The 16,656-nt window shown below is 49.9% G+C and overlaps 2 protein-coding genes and 1 long non-coding RNA gene across 3 annotated transcripts; all 3 read right to left on the reverse strand.

Annotated features, from left to right (window-relative positions):
• Positions 1-2,305: 2,305 nt before the first annotated feature.
• On the reverse strand, positions 2,306-2,748 carry Prm3 (protamine 3). Its single transcript, XM_051181441.1, has one exon. The coding sequence runs from the start codon at positions 2,670-2,672 to the stop codon at positions 2,361-2,363; it is 312 nt and encodes a 103-aa protein (XP_051037398.1). The 5' UTR covers positions 2,673-2,748; the 3' UTR covers positions 2,306-2,360.
• A 575-nt stretch (positions 2,749-3,323) lies between these two features.
• Prm2 (protamine 2) lies at positions 3,324-3,888 on the reverse strand. The gene is made up of 2 exons (XM_051181439.1): positions 3,525-3,888; positions 3,324-3,401 (listed from the first exon to the last, which is right to left on the reverse strand). Exons 1-2 carry the CDS (start codon positions 3,766-3,768, stop codon positions 3,334-3,336), a joined length of 312 nt encoding a protein of 103 aa, XP_051037396.1. The 5' UTR covers positions 3,769-3,888; the 3' UTR covers positions 3,324-3,333.
• A 1,384-nt stretch (positions 3,889-5,272) lies between these two features.
• On the reverse strand, positions 5,273-5,808 carry LOC127219682 (uncharacterized). The gene is made up of 2 exons (XR_007834282.1): positions 5,582-5,808; positions 5,273-5,470 (listed from the first exon to the last, which is right to left on the reverse strand). It is a non-coding gene; the product is annotated as an uncharacterized LOC127219682 (long non-coding RNA).
• Between the last annotated feature and the right edge of the window lie 10,848 nt (positions 5,809-16,656).

Consider the following 16,656-nt stretch of genomic DNA (forward strand, 5'->3'; position numbering starts at 1 on the left):
TCTGGGGAGTCCCCAGAGCCCCCAGTTATATAGCTGGGCCAATTATGATGGCACAGGCCACAGAGGGTGACAGTTATGGGAAAGCCCTGGCCCTCGCCCTCTCCCCAGGGCGGGGCAGCTTTCAGGACCCTGTGGGTCAGATTGTGTTGAGGCCACATCTCAGATATGCTGCTTCTTGTGTTCACTTCTCCATATTTCATTTTCCCTAGCTTTGCAGAATGGGGATAATAAACTGTTGTACCCGCCTCACAGTGACATTGACATTGGGATTATTAACAATTGACATCGTGAGGTTTGGAGAGGACCAGTCTGCAGTCAGTGCTTCAAGGCCTCTGACAGCTGCAGAATGTTCTTTTCCACCTGCCACCTGGTGCCTGGCCTGCCATAGAGGTATAGCCAGTGGTGGGCAGTGAGGCTGTGTGACCTGACTGGATAACATCTTGGATCAAAGGCTTATAGTGACTAGGAATTGGAATGGGCCCATCTCCCCAGCAGCCTTCCCAGGTGAGAGGTTGAGGGTGGTGTTCAAAGCTTAATTTGCATTGAAGTCTGATCTTGGGTATGCCATGGGGTTACCAATGTCTTCCTTCCATTCTTTTGAGCCTGGAATATCATCCCAGTCCTGACAGCCTCTCAGTGGGACTCAGTGTTGTCTGCTCTGGCCACTCACCTGGAAAGGAAAAGGTCACCTTGAAGCTGGTGTGCTCTGGAGCCAATGTGTTCTTCCCAATCTCCAGCCACTTTACCAGAGCCCCTGTGATCTCTTGTGCTTCCCCAACTCTGGCCCTGAGACACTGTCACCCTCCTGCCCACAAGGCCCTGACCATGTTTCTGTACTATTACCAAGACACTGCTGGTCAGCCTTTACTGGTGTGGATCTGTGTGTGTGTGTGTTGTGTGTGTGTGTGTGTGTGTGTGTGAGTGTGCTCACACGTGCGCATGTGTGCGCGTGCGTGTGTTTTCAGAGGACAATTCTCAGGAATGGTTTCTCTCCTTGAAGTCAGGTTTTTAGCTTGATGGCAAGTTAACCACAGAGCCATTTAACTCATCTTTTGTTGAGACAGTCTCAATGAGCTGGCACAGCTGAGGGTGACTCTACCTCCCGAGTGCTGGGATTGCAGGCATATACCATGCAGAGCTCGAATTTGATTTCTTAATAAACATGCCAGATGGCCCATTGTGAAAACTGCCTGGTTTACTGAGCCCTGCCTACTGTATTCATCCTTTTTTAGCCAGCTTTTCCTAGGAGCATCCCAGTTACTCCAATTAGCAGGCTGAATGGTAGCTTCCTCTCCCTCCAGATATGTACCCACATTCTTAAGGATCCTACCACTATAACCTTATTTATGGAAGAGGTATTTGAAAGGGTATGGAAGCTAAGTATCATAGGCTGTGCCAGACCAGCTGAACTGGCCTTCACATCGACTGGCAAGTGTCCTCACAAGGGATAGTGCTCACAAGACCTTGGGGTTTGACCCCAAGTCTGGAGCAGTGGCTAGACTCCTGTTCTGGGCAGCACACCTGAAACATAGGCTCTGTGCTGTGCTCTGAGAGGATAACAGCTGGCCCTGAGGCCTCAGGGAGAGCGACTAGCAACCCAACCCTTCACTGTGTGGGGAGGAGACTAGACCAGACCTGAAGGACTGTTTGGGGCCTCTGTCCTATTTTACTGCTCATCCTTCACAGTTCCCCACCAACCTTCCCCAACTCCCCGAAGACATTGTGTACTCACCATGGCTTTTTGACTCTCCCCTGAGGACTAACACTAGGTTCCACTACCAGGTTCCTGGTGACTGAAAGGGAACCTTTGGCAGTGTGGATAAAAGCCAAGGGAAAACAGGGCTCTTCCACAGGGCAAGTTACACCTGCTGTTTCTCTTGGGTAAGAGTTAATGGGAGACGGGATCAGGACGGTTGCAGACCCCGACTAGTGCAGGTGCCGGGACCTGGGCCGAGAAAAGGAGTCAGCCTCCTGGGAGGCCAGGAACTAACTTCCCAAGCATGAAGGGGGCAGAAGAATTGCACTAAAAAGCAGACATGTCTTCTCTTTGGGTCTCCAGGACAAGTGTGTCCTAGTAAGACATATGTCTGAGCCTGTAAGTAATCTCAGCATTCAGAGGAAGAATTGCCCCCCCCCCAAGCAGCACTGCAGCAAAATGAGGGCTCTACAGAGACAGCCAGCTAGCCTTTCAGAATGGATCCCCACCCTGGTGGCTGTTCTCCAGGCCTGCCCATACACTCATACACACATCAAAGGAAAGAGGGAAGCCAGGAAAGTTCCTTGGAGACTCTTTATTTTCTGAATGTCCTCTTTTCTGGAGTGGTGATGGGCAACCATCACCGGGCAGGCCTCAGGGTGGGTCAGGAGTGCGTCTGCTTGGGCTCAGGGCTCGGCTGGGCCACGGCCTTATCCTCAGTGCTTTCCTGCTTCTCGGGCTGCATCAGCAACAGCTTGCCTTTCACCGGGATCTGCTCCTCCTCTTCCTCTTCCTCCTCCTCCTCCTCTTCCTCTTCCTCCTCATCCTCTTCCTCCTCACCCTCTGATGACAGGGAGAAGTTGTCTTGACTCACACAGGCCACGAGCTTCTTCATGGAGGACTCGTGGCCACGGCTATGACCAGTGTTCTGGGCAGTGCCATGGCCGGTGCTGAGCTTGGCACAGCGGGAACCCATCACCCACTCCTGTCTCTCTCTGGACTAGGAGGCAGGAAAATTGGGCAGCGGGAGGATGAGAGGCTAGTGGGTGTGGCACTGACCTCATAAACAGGTGCCAAGGCACCACCCTCCCCCACTCTGGAACTTGGAGCTCTGTTGATCACTGGCTCAGATGGCCCCCGAGATGATGTGGAAAGGGCACAAAACAGTGGCTGCCTTGTGGCAGGGGCAGGAGCTGAAGGATTTTCCCATGACCAATGCATTGAGTGTGGACCCCACTGGTGTTCTGGCAAATGTCGGGCAAGCCTTCCAAGTCAGGAACTGGGAAAGCTGTCCAGCCCCAGCTTTCTTCCTCCCCTTATGCAGTCCTGTTCATTTTCAGGGGTAGAATCCTACCCATTTCACCATCCTCACAAAATAACTAGGAATGGTCCCTACTCCCCTCAGGTCCATGATGTTCAAGAAAAGGAGACAGCGACCAGTGAGTCTTGTGTCAAGCTTTATTTGGCAGGTGGCTTTGCTCATTACTCAGATCTCGTGGCTCCTTGGCAGCTCAAGAGCTCAGACATCAATGTGGAACGGTGTTGTGGCCTCCCGTGACATTACTTGGGCATGTGATTATTCCTTGGTCAGGTGACTTCCTTGGCTCCAGGCAGGATGGATGGCCTAGTGGGGAGGCCTAATGGTAGTGGTGCCTCCTACACTTCCTGCACCTGCATCTCCTCCTCCTGCGGGATCTTCTGCAACCTTTGGGAAAGAAAGTTCTGGTTTGCTAGGCTACCTGGGAAGCAGCAGGGTTTAGATGTGGCCACCCTTGCCTTGCTGGGCAGCAACACAGGTGGCCAGGGGTCTGGGGCTCTTGGTGCTTACCTCTGCGATGCCGCCTCCTGTGGCGGCAGGAGTGTCTCCGCCTCCTGCATGACCGGCGCCTCTTGTGGATCCGGTGCAGCCTCCTACGTGAGCAGCGACGGTGTCTGTGATGGTGGTGGCCCCTATGTGTCCTCCCATAGTCCTCCACATGCTCTGGGCTCAACCCTTGCCCCTGATCTTCATGTTCTTGCCCAGGCCCCTTGCGTGGACGCTCACTGGGGCTTCTCACTCGGTAACGAACCATAGTGCCAGGAGATCAGGTGGCTCTGGGCTGAGGCTGCAGCTAACCTGGATGGGAGGAGGAGGACGGAAGCCTCCCCACCTGCTCTTGGTGGTGATGATGGTCTGGTGTGGGGCGCTCTCGGGGTCATATATAAAGGGAAACCCCACTGTGACCTGTCGGCCCACCCCTGATTGTTCCCACCCTGCCCAGTCCCCTCTGTGAGGGCGACACAAGCAGGGAGCAGGGGCCAAGTTACTCACCTTGTCTTAAAGCCAGTGCAACATGCTGCTCGCACCTTGGACTTCTATCCTGGTCCTTTTGCCCTGTTGCATGCTGTGGGTTATGCTTGCAGTGCCCAACTTATCACCTCCCAGCCCCAGTGTGTCTTCTTCCTACTAGGCAGCAGGAAAGCTTCCCACCTTCTCCACATGCACTAAGGATACACAGGCCAAATCAGTATAAAGTCACTGCTGAGCCAGAGTTCAGCTGGAGGTAACATGGCTTCAGAGCCAAGGACATGTTTCCCCCAAAGCTGGCAACCTCTCATGGTTTTGGTTTGGATTTTTTGCTGTGTAACCCTGGCTGTCCTGGTTCTTGCTCTGTAGGTCAACCAGTTAGATATGCCTGCCTCTGCCCCACTGGCAGGGATTAAAGGTGTAAGACACCTCAGGTCATATTCGAAGCATACTTGGAACAGTTCTTGAGTGTCATTGTAGCCCAGGCTACCCTGGATTTCTCTGTGTAGCCCTCATCTTTACCTCCCTAGCTCAAATTACATTTAACCATAGTACATGACTGGGGCTTGAGGTGTAGTTTGATAATGTACTCTTCACCTAATAGCAAGAAAATAAACATTAATGAAGCTCTTTATCTCCACTATCTCCAACACAGCCTAGTTTCCCCATCATGGAGTATATTGAAGTGGGACAGAGTGATGAATCAAGACCTTACTCATTGGCCTTTGACCTGAGTAAGGCCTTGGGTCCCCAATACCACAAAAACCTTCCATGAGTGTTGAACTTGCTGGCCACAGGTTCAGCTAACAGCCCCTGGAGGCACATGCCAGCCAGGGTTATCTGACCTGTGCATTCATACCAAAGGACTGGGGCCAAGCCCAAATGCTCAGGCCCCATGGGCTTACCAGAGAAGGGGTCGGTGATGGGGCATTTCAGTGAAGCGAGTCTTGATAGCCTGTCACACACAGATCCACTGGAATTTCTTGTTCCCCAGTTAAATCTGACTCTGGAGCTCATCTTACTCTAGCATCATTTGGTGTCTTACGTCTCCAGGGCAGTTCCTGCCTGGCTTTGATGGTCTTTGTGTGACTTGGACCCAAGACCTCCCAGGTTAGGTGGCCCTCATGTCTGCTGGTGAGTCCCTCAGATGCGTCTTCCCTAAGCCCTTCTGTAGAGATGGCTGGGGACGATAGAGAGGTTTGAAGTCCTTTCCACTTGGTCACTCATGTCCCCTTACCCACATTCACCCACCCTTCCCAGAACCCAAGAACCAAGAGGCATGAGTGGGATGAGTTTTCAACATTTATTGACAGGTGGCATTGTTCCTTAGCAGGCTCCTGTTTTTCATCGGACGGTGGCACTTTTCAAGATGTGGCGAGAGGCTCTTGAAGTCTGGTAAAATTTTCAGGCAGGAGTTGTGATGGACTTGCTATGCATCTAGTATCTTTTACACCTTAGGGTGTATGTGCGGCGGCGGCGGCAGCACCCTAGGGAAGAAAGAAAGGTGGTGAGGGAGACCTCAGGCTGTGCCCAATCCCTGGACCCCCTGGACCCCCAGAACCCCCGGGCCCCTGGACCCAGCCCAGACCCCTGCTCACTTCGCCTCCTCCTGCAGCATCGCCTCCTCCGTCTGCGACATCTTCGCCTGCGGCGGCGGCATCTGCTCCTACTTTTGCTGCGGCAGCGGTATCCTGGCCATGGTGCTGTCTTGGCCGGAAGCTGGCTCAGAGCAGGAGGCACCACCTGGGTTAAGCCAGCCAACCTGTGAGCAGGTGGAATTTTGCGGGCTGTGGCTGGAGAGCCTGCACCCTCTTCCTCTTATAGACACAAGGGGCCCCTGGGGATTGTGAAGTCAAAGAGGGCCAGGACCTCACAGACCAAGGCCAGTGAGAACCTGTACCATGTCCAAATATGGGCATGAGAGGGGTGGGCAGAGTTTTGGCATCAGCAGTTGCCAGTGTCACAGTCAAGAAGTGACAAGGAGCAATCAGTCATTTACTCAACTTAGGTACTAGTGAGAGCCTCCTAGCCACTGCCCATAATCTCCCACATGGCTTCAGAGCTCTTCAAGCTTAGGAGAAAATGAGGCTCTAAGGAAGTGGGGAGGTTATACTGCAGAGGAGGAAGCTCAGGCTCCCCGTGTCCAACCCACAGAGAGGTGTCTGAAATCAAACTTCAGGCCACTAAGGGCTGCAGTGGGTAGAACTGTGTAGGCTAGGATCAGTGTTCACTGAGTAATTCCTTCTCTATCAGCTTGGGGTTCTATGAGGGGGCCCACACTTAGGGGGTGAACATTATGTTTCCCTATCTCAGGATATCATGCCTTCACCAGTCATTGAAACCCCCCCACACTGGGGATTCCCCTCCCCCCACTCTGGCGCTGCCGTCAACTCATTTTTGTCAGAGTGGATTCGTGAGTACTTTATACTTTGCATTACTAGTTGCTTTTCTTGTTGCTGTAGCAGAATGCCTAACAGAAGCAACTTCAGGTATGAAGGGTATTCTTTGTGATTTCTTGACTCACAGTCTCGGGTTTTCAACCCAAGATGGGAGGAGAGACATGGCAGCTGGGCAGTTCTGTCAGCGGTGGTAAGAGCTTGTAGCATGGTAAGACAGTTGATACTGTTGATTTGACAGGATCTAGAATCACGTAAGAGGCAGGTCTGTGAGCATCTCTGTGTGGGCATTTCTGGGTTAGGTTAACTGACATAGGAAGACCCATTCTGGATGTGGGCAGCACCTAAGGGTTGGGGGTCCTGGACTGGGAAAAAGTGGGCTGAGGACCAGCATTCATCTTTCTGAGCAGCCTCATCCCCCATGATGGGCAGCACCCTCCCCACTATCAACCAAACACTCTCCCTCAAGATAATTTATCAGAGTATTGATACAGACATGAGCATGTGACTTCTTCACTTCTTCGTGGATCATGAAGCAGAGAGCTTTAGATCAGAATCGGAGGTGGGCTTAACCTCCAAAGGTCGCCCTAGTGGTCTGTGTGTGCCAGCTAGAATGCCTATCCCAAAGGTTCCATAACCTCTCAAGACAGTGCCGTCATCCAGAACCAACCATTCACACAACTTTTGTCACTTTACATGCAGATTCCAGTGATCATAACCCTCCTTTGGACCCTTTCTGCCTCTCCCAGACTCAGTTACTTGGTCTGGCCCAAGAACTACCACATCTCCAGGCAGCTCCCTCAGAGTGGCATTAGAAACCAAAATGTCTGCACAGAGTGCTCAACCGTAGGCCACTGCTGCTTACACACCCTCTTAACAGTGAATCTCTGTGTGCCCCATGGCTATAATTTTTTCTACATATGTGAAAGTGTGTAATTATTTCCATATGTAACTGGGATGGTTCATTGTGACTGGAACTCTGACTGCACTGAGAGCCAAAAAATGTGTGTAAAGGAGTTCTCAGAGCACCTTAGGGCCAGAGGCCCAGCATGGTTCAACCCTCAAAAGAGTCCTGATTTGATGGGACTGTGGAAGATGGAGCTTGGTTAGAGGAAGTGGTTCACTGGGGGTAGATCCTTTCGGCTACATGATGCTCAGATCCCTTTCCTTATTCCCGCCCCCTCAGCTTCCTCTCTCTCTCTTTCTCTCTCCGTGTGTATGTGTCTGTGTCTGTGTCTGTGTCTGTGTGTATAGAACTTCACATAACTCTGCTACCATGATGTTCTGCCCAAGCCCATGAGACCAGTGACCATAGTAATGACTTTGTGGGCCCCCAGATGCTGAAGTGAGGGGTGTGGACCAAGTCACCCATCCATTGTGATTTAAATTTTAAAGGCTTTTGGCAGGGTATCACCATCTCTCCTTGGAGCTGAGACACTGCAGGAAGCTAGAAGCCAAATCTCAGCATGCTGGCAAAGTGGGGCCACAGAGCTACAGCTCTGCCTCCATTCCAGTCCTTCCTGTTCAAGTTCGCCTTCCTATGGTTACACGTGTGTCTTCAGCAGCACTAGTGTCCTCTGGGATCTTGAAAGCTGAGTGACTCCACATGAGTTTCTGAGTTTTAGCCTGGTGTTATGTCCTATGTGTCATGTACACACTGGCTATGTTTACTGAGAGGAGTCGGGAGAAGAGAGAGAGAGAGTGGGAGAAAATGTGACTTATGAACCTATGTGAAGGAGAAGGAGATGATGGTCTTTATGGCAGTCACAGTGCTGAGGGTTTCTTCCACTGTTGCTGTGTATTCATTGCATGGGTAATGTGATTGCAGAGGCCAAGTTAGGAGTCATCTCCCTAGAGCCTGCAACCTGTGTACAGCATCCACCCATCCAGTGGGAGGGAGAGGGCTTTGAATTGGCTATGTTGCTAAATTCAAGGAGGCAGAGACAGGGGATCCCTGGGGTAAGCTGGCTATTTAGACTAGGTGGAGTTGGCAAAATCTGGATTAATGGAGAGGCCCTGCCTCAATAAAGTGGAATATGACTGAACAACCTCAGGCCTTCCCACATGCTCACACATAACATATCCCTACACATGATTGTGAACACATATATACAGACATGCACATCACACACAAACATGCAAACAGTAAATAAAAGAATAAGCATTAGGGTCTGGAGAGTACTCAGTGTGTAGAGGCCCCTGCTACCAAGCCTGACAACTTGACTTCAATCTCCAGGACCCACATTGTAGGAGGAGAAAACTGACTCTAAGTAGTTCTATAGTCTTCACACTCCCAATGCAATATGTTCATGAACATGCACAGAATACAAAATGAACAATAGTGTGATAAAACAAACCCAAAAAGGAAGCCCAGAGTCCTGGCTCCAAACTGTAACCCCAACATTTGGGAGACAGAAACGACCACGAGTTTCAGGCTAGCCTGAGCAACACAGACTCTGTCTCAAAAAAGCAAACAACAGGAAAGTTCAGCATTTGAAGAAGGCATTTGAAGTGATGTGGTGGAGAGGCCATGAAGGAACCCACTGCTCTAGAACTTGACATGAGTGGTAAAATAGTCTGATAGGTAGCTCCTTGAGGACAAGCCAGTCAGACTCTGGGGCCCTGCACACCCACAGGTCCCATAAAACACTTTTCTGACAGGAAACAGAAACTCAGTGGCCAGCTGGGGTTCATTTGCCCTTTCCCTGCCCGCCCTGCCTGCCGGCCTGCCTGGTGCCTACTTTGTGGTTGGCTGTTGCAACTAGCTGCTCTAAGGCAAGGAGGCCATCAGCAGTTAGTTCCCAGCCAGTCCTATGCACAAGTGTACAGTGTTCTGCACCCCAGGATGGCTGCAGAGACTAGGGGACCCAGAACAGCTGCAGAGCTGGGGGAACACCACGCAGTATCCACAACCCCAGCAGCAAATTGCTTCATATCCATGAAATAAGATGTTCCTTCTAGCAGCAGCCTGCTACAGGAATTCAGTGTAAGCCAGGGCCTCTGTTTCTCCTGCAAAAGGGTACTGAAGCCCCATTCTTGCACGATTGTAATACAAATATCTGTGCTGGGATATTGGTGTATGGGATGTCAGAACAAGAATGCAGAAATACAAATGGCTTAAGAGGGACTATTGTTCTGGATTAAAATAGAAGAAAACAAACCAAACCCTGCCCAATATACTCATCTGAAAAGAGAGGGGAGCTGGCAGAATACAGACTGCATCTCGTGTTGCCATTCAGGTTGGGTTACAGGAAGGGAAATGAACAGAAGACAGCAGCCTTTGTTCTGCAGGTCATAACACACGTGAGCAGTCTCTGCAGTTAAAACAAAAGAAAAGCATGCAGTGAGAGCCGAAATCTCTGAGACACAAGCATGCATGAGGCAATCCTTCCGGAACACCCATGGGCACAGGACCCCAGGCCCAGACACGGGACCATGTGCTTAGGAACTGTGAAGAAGAGGGGAATGTACCACTTGTCTCCCACACCTCTGTTGTCCAGGAGAAAGTCTAGGGTTGGTGTCACCATCCCCAGTCTAAGGAGAGTACTATGAGTTTAGCCCTTTCTGGCTCAAGGAGTCAAAGTGACACTCAGTCCCAAGCCCTGGAAATGCTCCTGTTAGCTGGCAGAGATAAATCAGCTATGGACTTAGGGAGAGCGGGCTATGGTTCCCTGGACCTAGAAATGTGAACAAGCCCTGTAGTGATACTTATGATTTATTAAAGCTTGCCTGAAGATCCATAAAGCAAAGTCAACCACATGCCATAGAAGCCAGACACACACCTTTAATCCCAGCAGCCAGAAGCCAGGAAGTGGTGGTACACACATTTAATCCTAGGACTCAGGATTAAGATGTAGACAGATCTCTCTGAGTTCGAGAATAACAGATCACATCTTTCATCCAAGCACTAGATGGGTATAAAATATAGAAGCAGGGTCTTCAGTATTGAGTAGGAGGCATTCATTCTCCAGTCATACTGAAGATAGAGGCATTCATTCTCCAGCCACATTGAGGATTCTCCAGCCATGCATGCTGAGGAGAGGTTACAGTCTGAGGCTTGGTGAGAACTCATGGAGACAGTATCAGCCTTTTCAGCCTGAGGCAATGGTAAGAGCTAGTAACTAACTGCTTTGCTTTTCTGAACTTCTGCTTGAAGCCTGATCCCCAATATCAGTCTCTGGGTCCTTTATTTTTTGTGTTATAGAGCCTGAGGTAGAGGTTTTGACAGGCAAACACAAGTTCCTCTATGGCAAGGGCCAACTAGGTCCTCAGCTGCAAATGTCAGGTCTGGGTCAGGGAGCACAAGAGAAAGAGAGGGATATATAAGGTAGAGTTAAACAGGCAAGCTTGTCTGAGCTTCCATCCCCTCATCCAGCAGCACTAACTTTGTGAGCTTCATGTAGAGAGCAACAGAGTGGGCTAGCAGGGGAACAGGAGGCAGGGGACAGCGGCCATGAAGGATGCCTCCTTCCTGCCCCAGCTTTGTCAGTGTGTGTTGGGTACAGGACTTGGCCTCTCTTTGATGCATGGAAGTAACTCAGGCAGTAAAGTATTCACTTCCCCCAGTATGAGGACCTGTGTCTAATCCCAGAATTTACATTAAAAGCTGGGTGTAGAGGCACACCTTTAATCCCAACACTGGGGAATCAGAGGAAGGAGCATGCCTGGGGCTTGCTGGTCTACTCCATGGCTCCAGGTTCAGACCCTTTCTCAAAAACTAAGGTGGAAAGTGATTAAGGGAGACACCAGATGTCTAGCTCCACACCCATATGTACACATAGCATAAATAAAAATTCACATTCCATAGATAGTTATTGAATGCCTATGATGTGTCAGGTACCAGGCAGGGGCTCCCTACTTCAGTTTCCTCTCAAGTGACCATAGTGATGGTCCTTGCTTTGTAGGAGTGTTAGGTGAGTTCAGTGTCTGGCACTCAGGATCTCCCAGATGTTGGCAAACTGATCAGGGAGGCAGAGAACACAGGCATAGCCTGGGTTATGAAACTTTTCTCAGAGGAGCCAAGCCCAGCCAGTCCTCAGCTTCCGGTCCTCTGCAGTTGTGAGTGCAGGATGCATGTGGCTCCTCTTCAACTTTTCCTCCATAAGATAGCTGAAAATAACTTGTAATTGAATCTTTTCACTGCCCCTCGCAGGGTTGCGGTCTTGGGACTGTGCCTGCCAAGTCCACTAGTGACATCAGCCATGACTGGGTTTTACTAGGCTGTAAGTCTCCACGTTAGAAACTAACGATTGCCAGCACACAGAGGCTCTCTAAGGATGAACCTTCCCACCCTTGGTCACATTGCCCCACAGATTCTGCAGATGCACATGACTGTCCAGGAGTCTATAGGCACAAGGGGGCTACATATACCACATTAGATACACTCACATCTGGAATTCCCAAACCATGGATTGCCCACACCACACCTGCAGAAAAGAGAAGCCAAGAGATTGTTTTTCAAGGTCACAGCAATTGATTTAAAATCGTGGTGTGTTTAATATTCCCCAAAATCAATATAAAATGACAGCAAGTTCCCTGTGGACACAGAGCCATGACTGCATTCCATTCAAGTCCTAGGACATGATCACAGATGTTTGGTGAAGACACCAAACTGTGTGGCTTCAAACAACAGAAGAGTCTTCTCCCTATAGTTCAAAATCAATGTCTCTGCCAGCTCTCAAGGGTCTGTCCAGCTCTTGTTGAGCCCTCTGGGCAGAGTTCCTCGCTGGGCTGTCCAGCTCTGGGTGCTGTTGACAAGCTTGGGGCTGTTAGCTCACATCTGCTCTCATACCCACCTCAACCTCCAGCAGCCCTCTTTGTCTGGCCACTTGAGGTGCAATTGGAGTTTAATCCAGAATAGTGCCAAGTTTATATCCTCAGCCTTACCAGGGGCATGGTGGCATATGCCTTTAGTTCCAGCACTCCAGAGGCTGAGGCAGACAGACCTCTAAGAGTTTGAAACCAGCCTGGTCTACACAGTGATTTCCAGGATGGCCAGAGTTACATAGTGAGACCCTGTCTAGGGGAAAAAAAAGATGCTTAGCCTACCACACCTGTACACACCCTGCCTCCCTCCAACGTCAGAATGTTGGGTGCCAGAACATCAACAGATCTTTGGGATCCCACTATATGTAGGATATAGATAAATGCTCAAATGAACCAGAGGAAGCTGTTAGAGAGGCAACCATGGCCAGCTGTAGCACGTGACCACACATGGTGCACATCTATAGCTACTCCCATCTATAAAACCCTCAGGTCTGGGGAGACACTGGAGTATCTCAGTAAACATTGGCAGGCTGGAACAGTGGGTCCCATTTCCTGGAGTCTCCTGTGTTTGATAAGTAAACAAACCTGCGATTTGGTGGCTCTAGCCTTTATCCTTCTTGGCTTGGAGTGCATCCACCCTCGCCCTTGCACCTTTAGACAGTACTTTGTCAAATGTGCTGTGTGCACCCCTGGGTCCTTGCAGACCCTGGAGTCTAAATCCTTGGGGTGTTTTCATAGGCTTTCCCCTCTTCCTGGAGTGCTCTTCCTCACCTTGATAAAGGTCCCTTTTTATCCACTGAGACCTTGGTGAAAGATGATGAGCCTGTCCTACAAGCTCAGGTATTGCCACGTGGACACCCCACTCGCAGTCCCTGCCTCACCAGTAGATCAGGGACTGATGGGTGCCTGGCCCTCCCTCACCATTTATTTGCTGCCAGCTTCACATGGCATCTTGGCATAGTTCACCCCAGTACTGTGCAGGGGCTCAGAGGAGTGTGCCAACCATGTGGTTCTCATTGTTCCCCCACAAGCTCAAGGCTCAGTGGCAGCTGTCATCTTTTCCAACTCCCCAGAGTTGGAAGCAAATGTGGTCCCCACAAGACTATTTTCCTGGGAACAGGGTTCCCTGCTATACACAGATTTTCAGTGAGGCTGACATTGCTGTAGGACTAAGAGACATCTCTGTGTTCAAAGTTGCAATGGAACCAAGTATGATGGCACCCACGGAGTTTGGAGGCTGTATGAGACAAAAACCAACCAACCCAAGCAGCAATGGAAATGCCACGAGCCTTGCCTCTTTCCCCCTTTGCCCTCATTTTAACCTTCTTGTCATTAAACATCTGAGAGCACTAAGCAACAAGAGACAAGGACTTGGAGCCACTCCTGTGGCGCCAGGTAACGCAGCAGGGATTCCACTAATGCACTGGAAAGTCAGATCCCACCTTAGCTGTATGTGGGCCCTGCAGTATCAGCCAGGAGTGATAGCACTTAATCACAGCACTCAGAAGGCAGAGGCAGGTGGATCTCTGTGAGTTCAAGACCAGCCTGGTCTACAGACAGAAACCCTGTCTCAACAACAAAACAAAACAAAAACAGGGAGAGAGAGAGAGGGAGAGGGAGGGAGAGAGAGAGAGAGAGAGAGAGAGAGAGAGAGAGAGAGAGAGAGAGAGAGAGAGAGAGAGGAGAAAAGAAAGAGGTGTAGTGTTTATCACCCCGGACTGGAGGAGTGATAACACTGGGAAAGTCCCAGGCAAGGAGTGTCACCTGGAAGTTGGTGCAGGGCTGGCTCTAGACACATGATGGAATGTCATCCAACAATAAGGAGGAGTTGACTTTATTGTCCCAGCTCTGTATAAATGTCGTGCTGGTGAATCTGGGGAACATCCCACAAAGCCAATAGAATGAATGCTCCTATTTAAACGAAGGGGCCAGCATCAAGAGACAACAGCTGGGGAAGAGGGTGATTCTAGATGGGCACAGGGTCTCTTTGGGGGGTTATGGAATGTTCTAGAGTTGGCTATGATACTGATCACACAGCTCTATACATAGGTGAGGATGTGGGTGGGGTCACCAGGAGGACAGCCTGAGCTATCTGAGACCCCTGTCTAAAACAAAAACACAGATAACTGGGAGCCTCTGAAGTTTGTTCATCCTTTCTGCCCCTCAAGAACACATCTGACAGATGCCATCTGCAACTCAGAAAGTAGAAACCTGAATATACACTGGGTCTGCCAGCACCTTGACCTTGGCCTTCTCAGTCTCTGTAACCATGAGAAATAAATCTCTGTTGTCTATAAGCTATCCTGCTTGTGGCATTCTGTTATAGTGCATGAACAAAGAATGTAATTTAGCTGTGAGAGGGGGAAAAATTCTGACATTGACTTTTCATGGGTGAGACTTGAAGACTTCCTGCTAAGTAAAATAAGCCAGGGAAAAAATATGACTGCCTATATATAACTCAAGTTACATATCTATATAATATACTTAGTAAAACCAGGAGTACAGAATGAGAAAGTGGAATGGCGGTTGCCTAAGACTAGAGGGGAGGGACAGGTGAGGTACTTCTGCTGGATTCAGGGTTTCATTTTCACAAGATGAAGCATTCTGGAAACTGTTCACAGCAGCGTGAGTTCCTTAATTTGCCAAGAATGGCTGATGAGAAATCTTATGTATTTCACTGTTACAAAACAATGAAAAAAAAAAGTCTATCAATGACCCAGGTGGCAGTGGTGGTGCACACTTTTAATCTCAGCACCTGGGAGGCAGTGGCAGGCAGATCTCTGAGTCTGAGGCCAGCCTGGTCTACAGAGTGAGTGCCAAGACAGCCAGGGCTACACAGGGAAACCCTGTCTTGACAAACAAACAGAAAGTGTCACTGAGTAGGATTGTGCCCTTGAATGGACTCAGATGTGTGCACACTCTTCTGACCCATAGATCAGACTCTCTCACCAAAGAGAATCCTTGCCTGCCTCTCACACTTGGTGGAAACAGAACCTGGTAGTGAGTGACTCCTCTCAATAGCCAGATACATGCTTCCTCCTGTTTACGGCAGCAGCTACAGCCTTGTCTTCTCACGGCCGTGCAGCTCCTCTGTGTGCAGGACCACTGCTGGGATCTGCTCCCAGATGGGGGCTTTTGTGAACGCACTTACAAAATTATCTTGTACATTTCTGTTCACCACCATGCTACCAGCAGAAAGATGGAGGGCCAGTATCGGGCATAGGTCCTGGTGGTTTGCAGTCCCACTACTGAGGAGGCTGAGGAAAGTCGATTGCCTGAGCCCACATGTCAGAGACCAGACTGGGCAACATAGTGAGACCCTTGCTCAAAACAGAATAACAAATGGATTGGGACTAGCTTCTAGCTAGAGTGAATATCTATCACGCTCAGAGCCCTGTGTTTGGTCCCCAGCACCACATAAAGTGGGTAACCCCTCTACCTGGTGGGTCCACAGTGTAAGTTTCTGTTGCTATGGTAAACTCCATGACCAAAAGCAACTTGGGGAAAAAAAAAGTGTTTATTTCATTTTATAGGTCAAGGGAGGCCAAAGTAGTAACTGAAGCAGAACTATGAAGAAACAGTGTTTATTGACTCATGATCAGCCCCCTGCCCAGAGATGCCATTGCCCACAGTGGGCTAGCCCCCCTCATTGATTAGCAATCAAGAAAATGCTCCATAGACACACCCACAGGCCAACCTGATGGAGGCAATTGCTCAATTGAAGTTCTCTCTTCCAAGTGAATAACACTGGCAACCAAATTGGCCACCCGATTGGCCAAGGGTAGGGCTAATAATGAAGCTCTGGCCACAGGCTAGGGGGTGGGGCTGGCAATGGTGCCACCTCCTCAGTCATATCCCTTGGACACAAATCATAGATTAGTCATAAGGATCCTAACAGAACAAAGTGAGCCTTTCCCAGTCAGCTTGTTTAGAATGTGCTAGATGACATGCAGTGGCAATTCTCAAAGTCTGGACTCTGGTATGACAGTCCTAGTGCTTGGAAGAAATTTGAAAACTTCCACTTCATACCTACTGGGAGAGGTGGAGGGAGCAAGATGCCCTCCCAGGACAGGGCCTTGTATTGTGCATTTTCATTGGATTCCCCAAAGGGTGTGAGACATAAGGCCAGACCCACTGCCCAGAGCAAAGTAGCAGCCATTAGGTGGCCACAAATTACCCACTCTCTAGTTGTGCCCTTCACACTCAATGTACAACTGTCTGTTCCTGGTCTAAGCTAAAGGTTAAGTTTAGCTAGAAAACAGTTTAATCCTGGGATTGAACTTGCAGGGAAATTAGCCAGTGGCAACCAGGTCTCTTCCCAGAGCTTCGATGCTGCCAGTCCTTCTTGAATTTCACTTTCTGTTTCCTGGAAAGGCCTGTCTTTCCCTGTACCGGGCCTCACCCAGTGTCCCACCAGCCAGGCACCTACTGCACATGTTGCCCTATCCCAGACTATCAGATAAGAAATGTCCCTTGTGTCAAGGTCAAAATTGTAGACACCCAGGCTGGTA

Source organism: Phodopus roborovskii, unplaced genomic scaffold (assembly GCF_943737965.1).
Source record: "Phodopus roborovskii unplaced genomic scaffold, PHOROB, whole genome shotgun sequence".
NCBI lineage: Eukaryota > Metazoa > Chordata > Mammalia > Rodentia > Cricetidae > Phodopus > Phodopus roborovskii.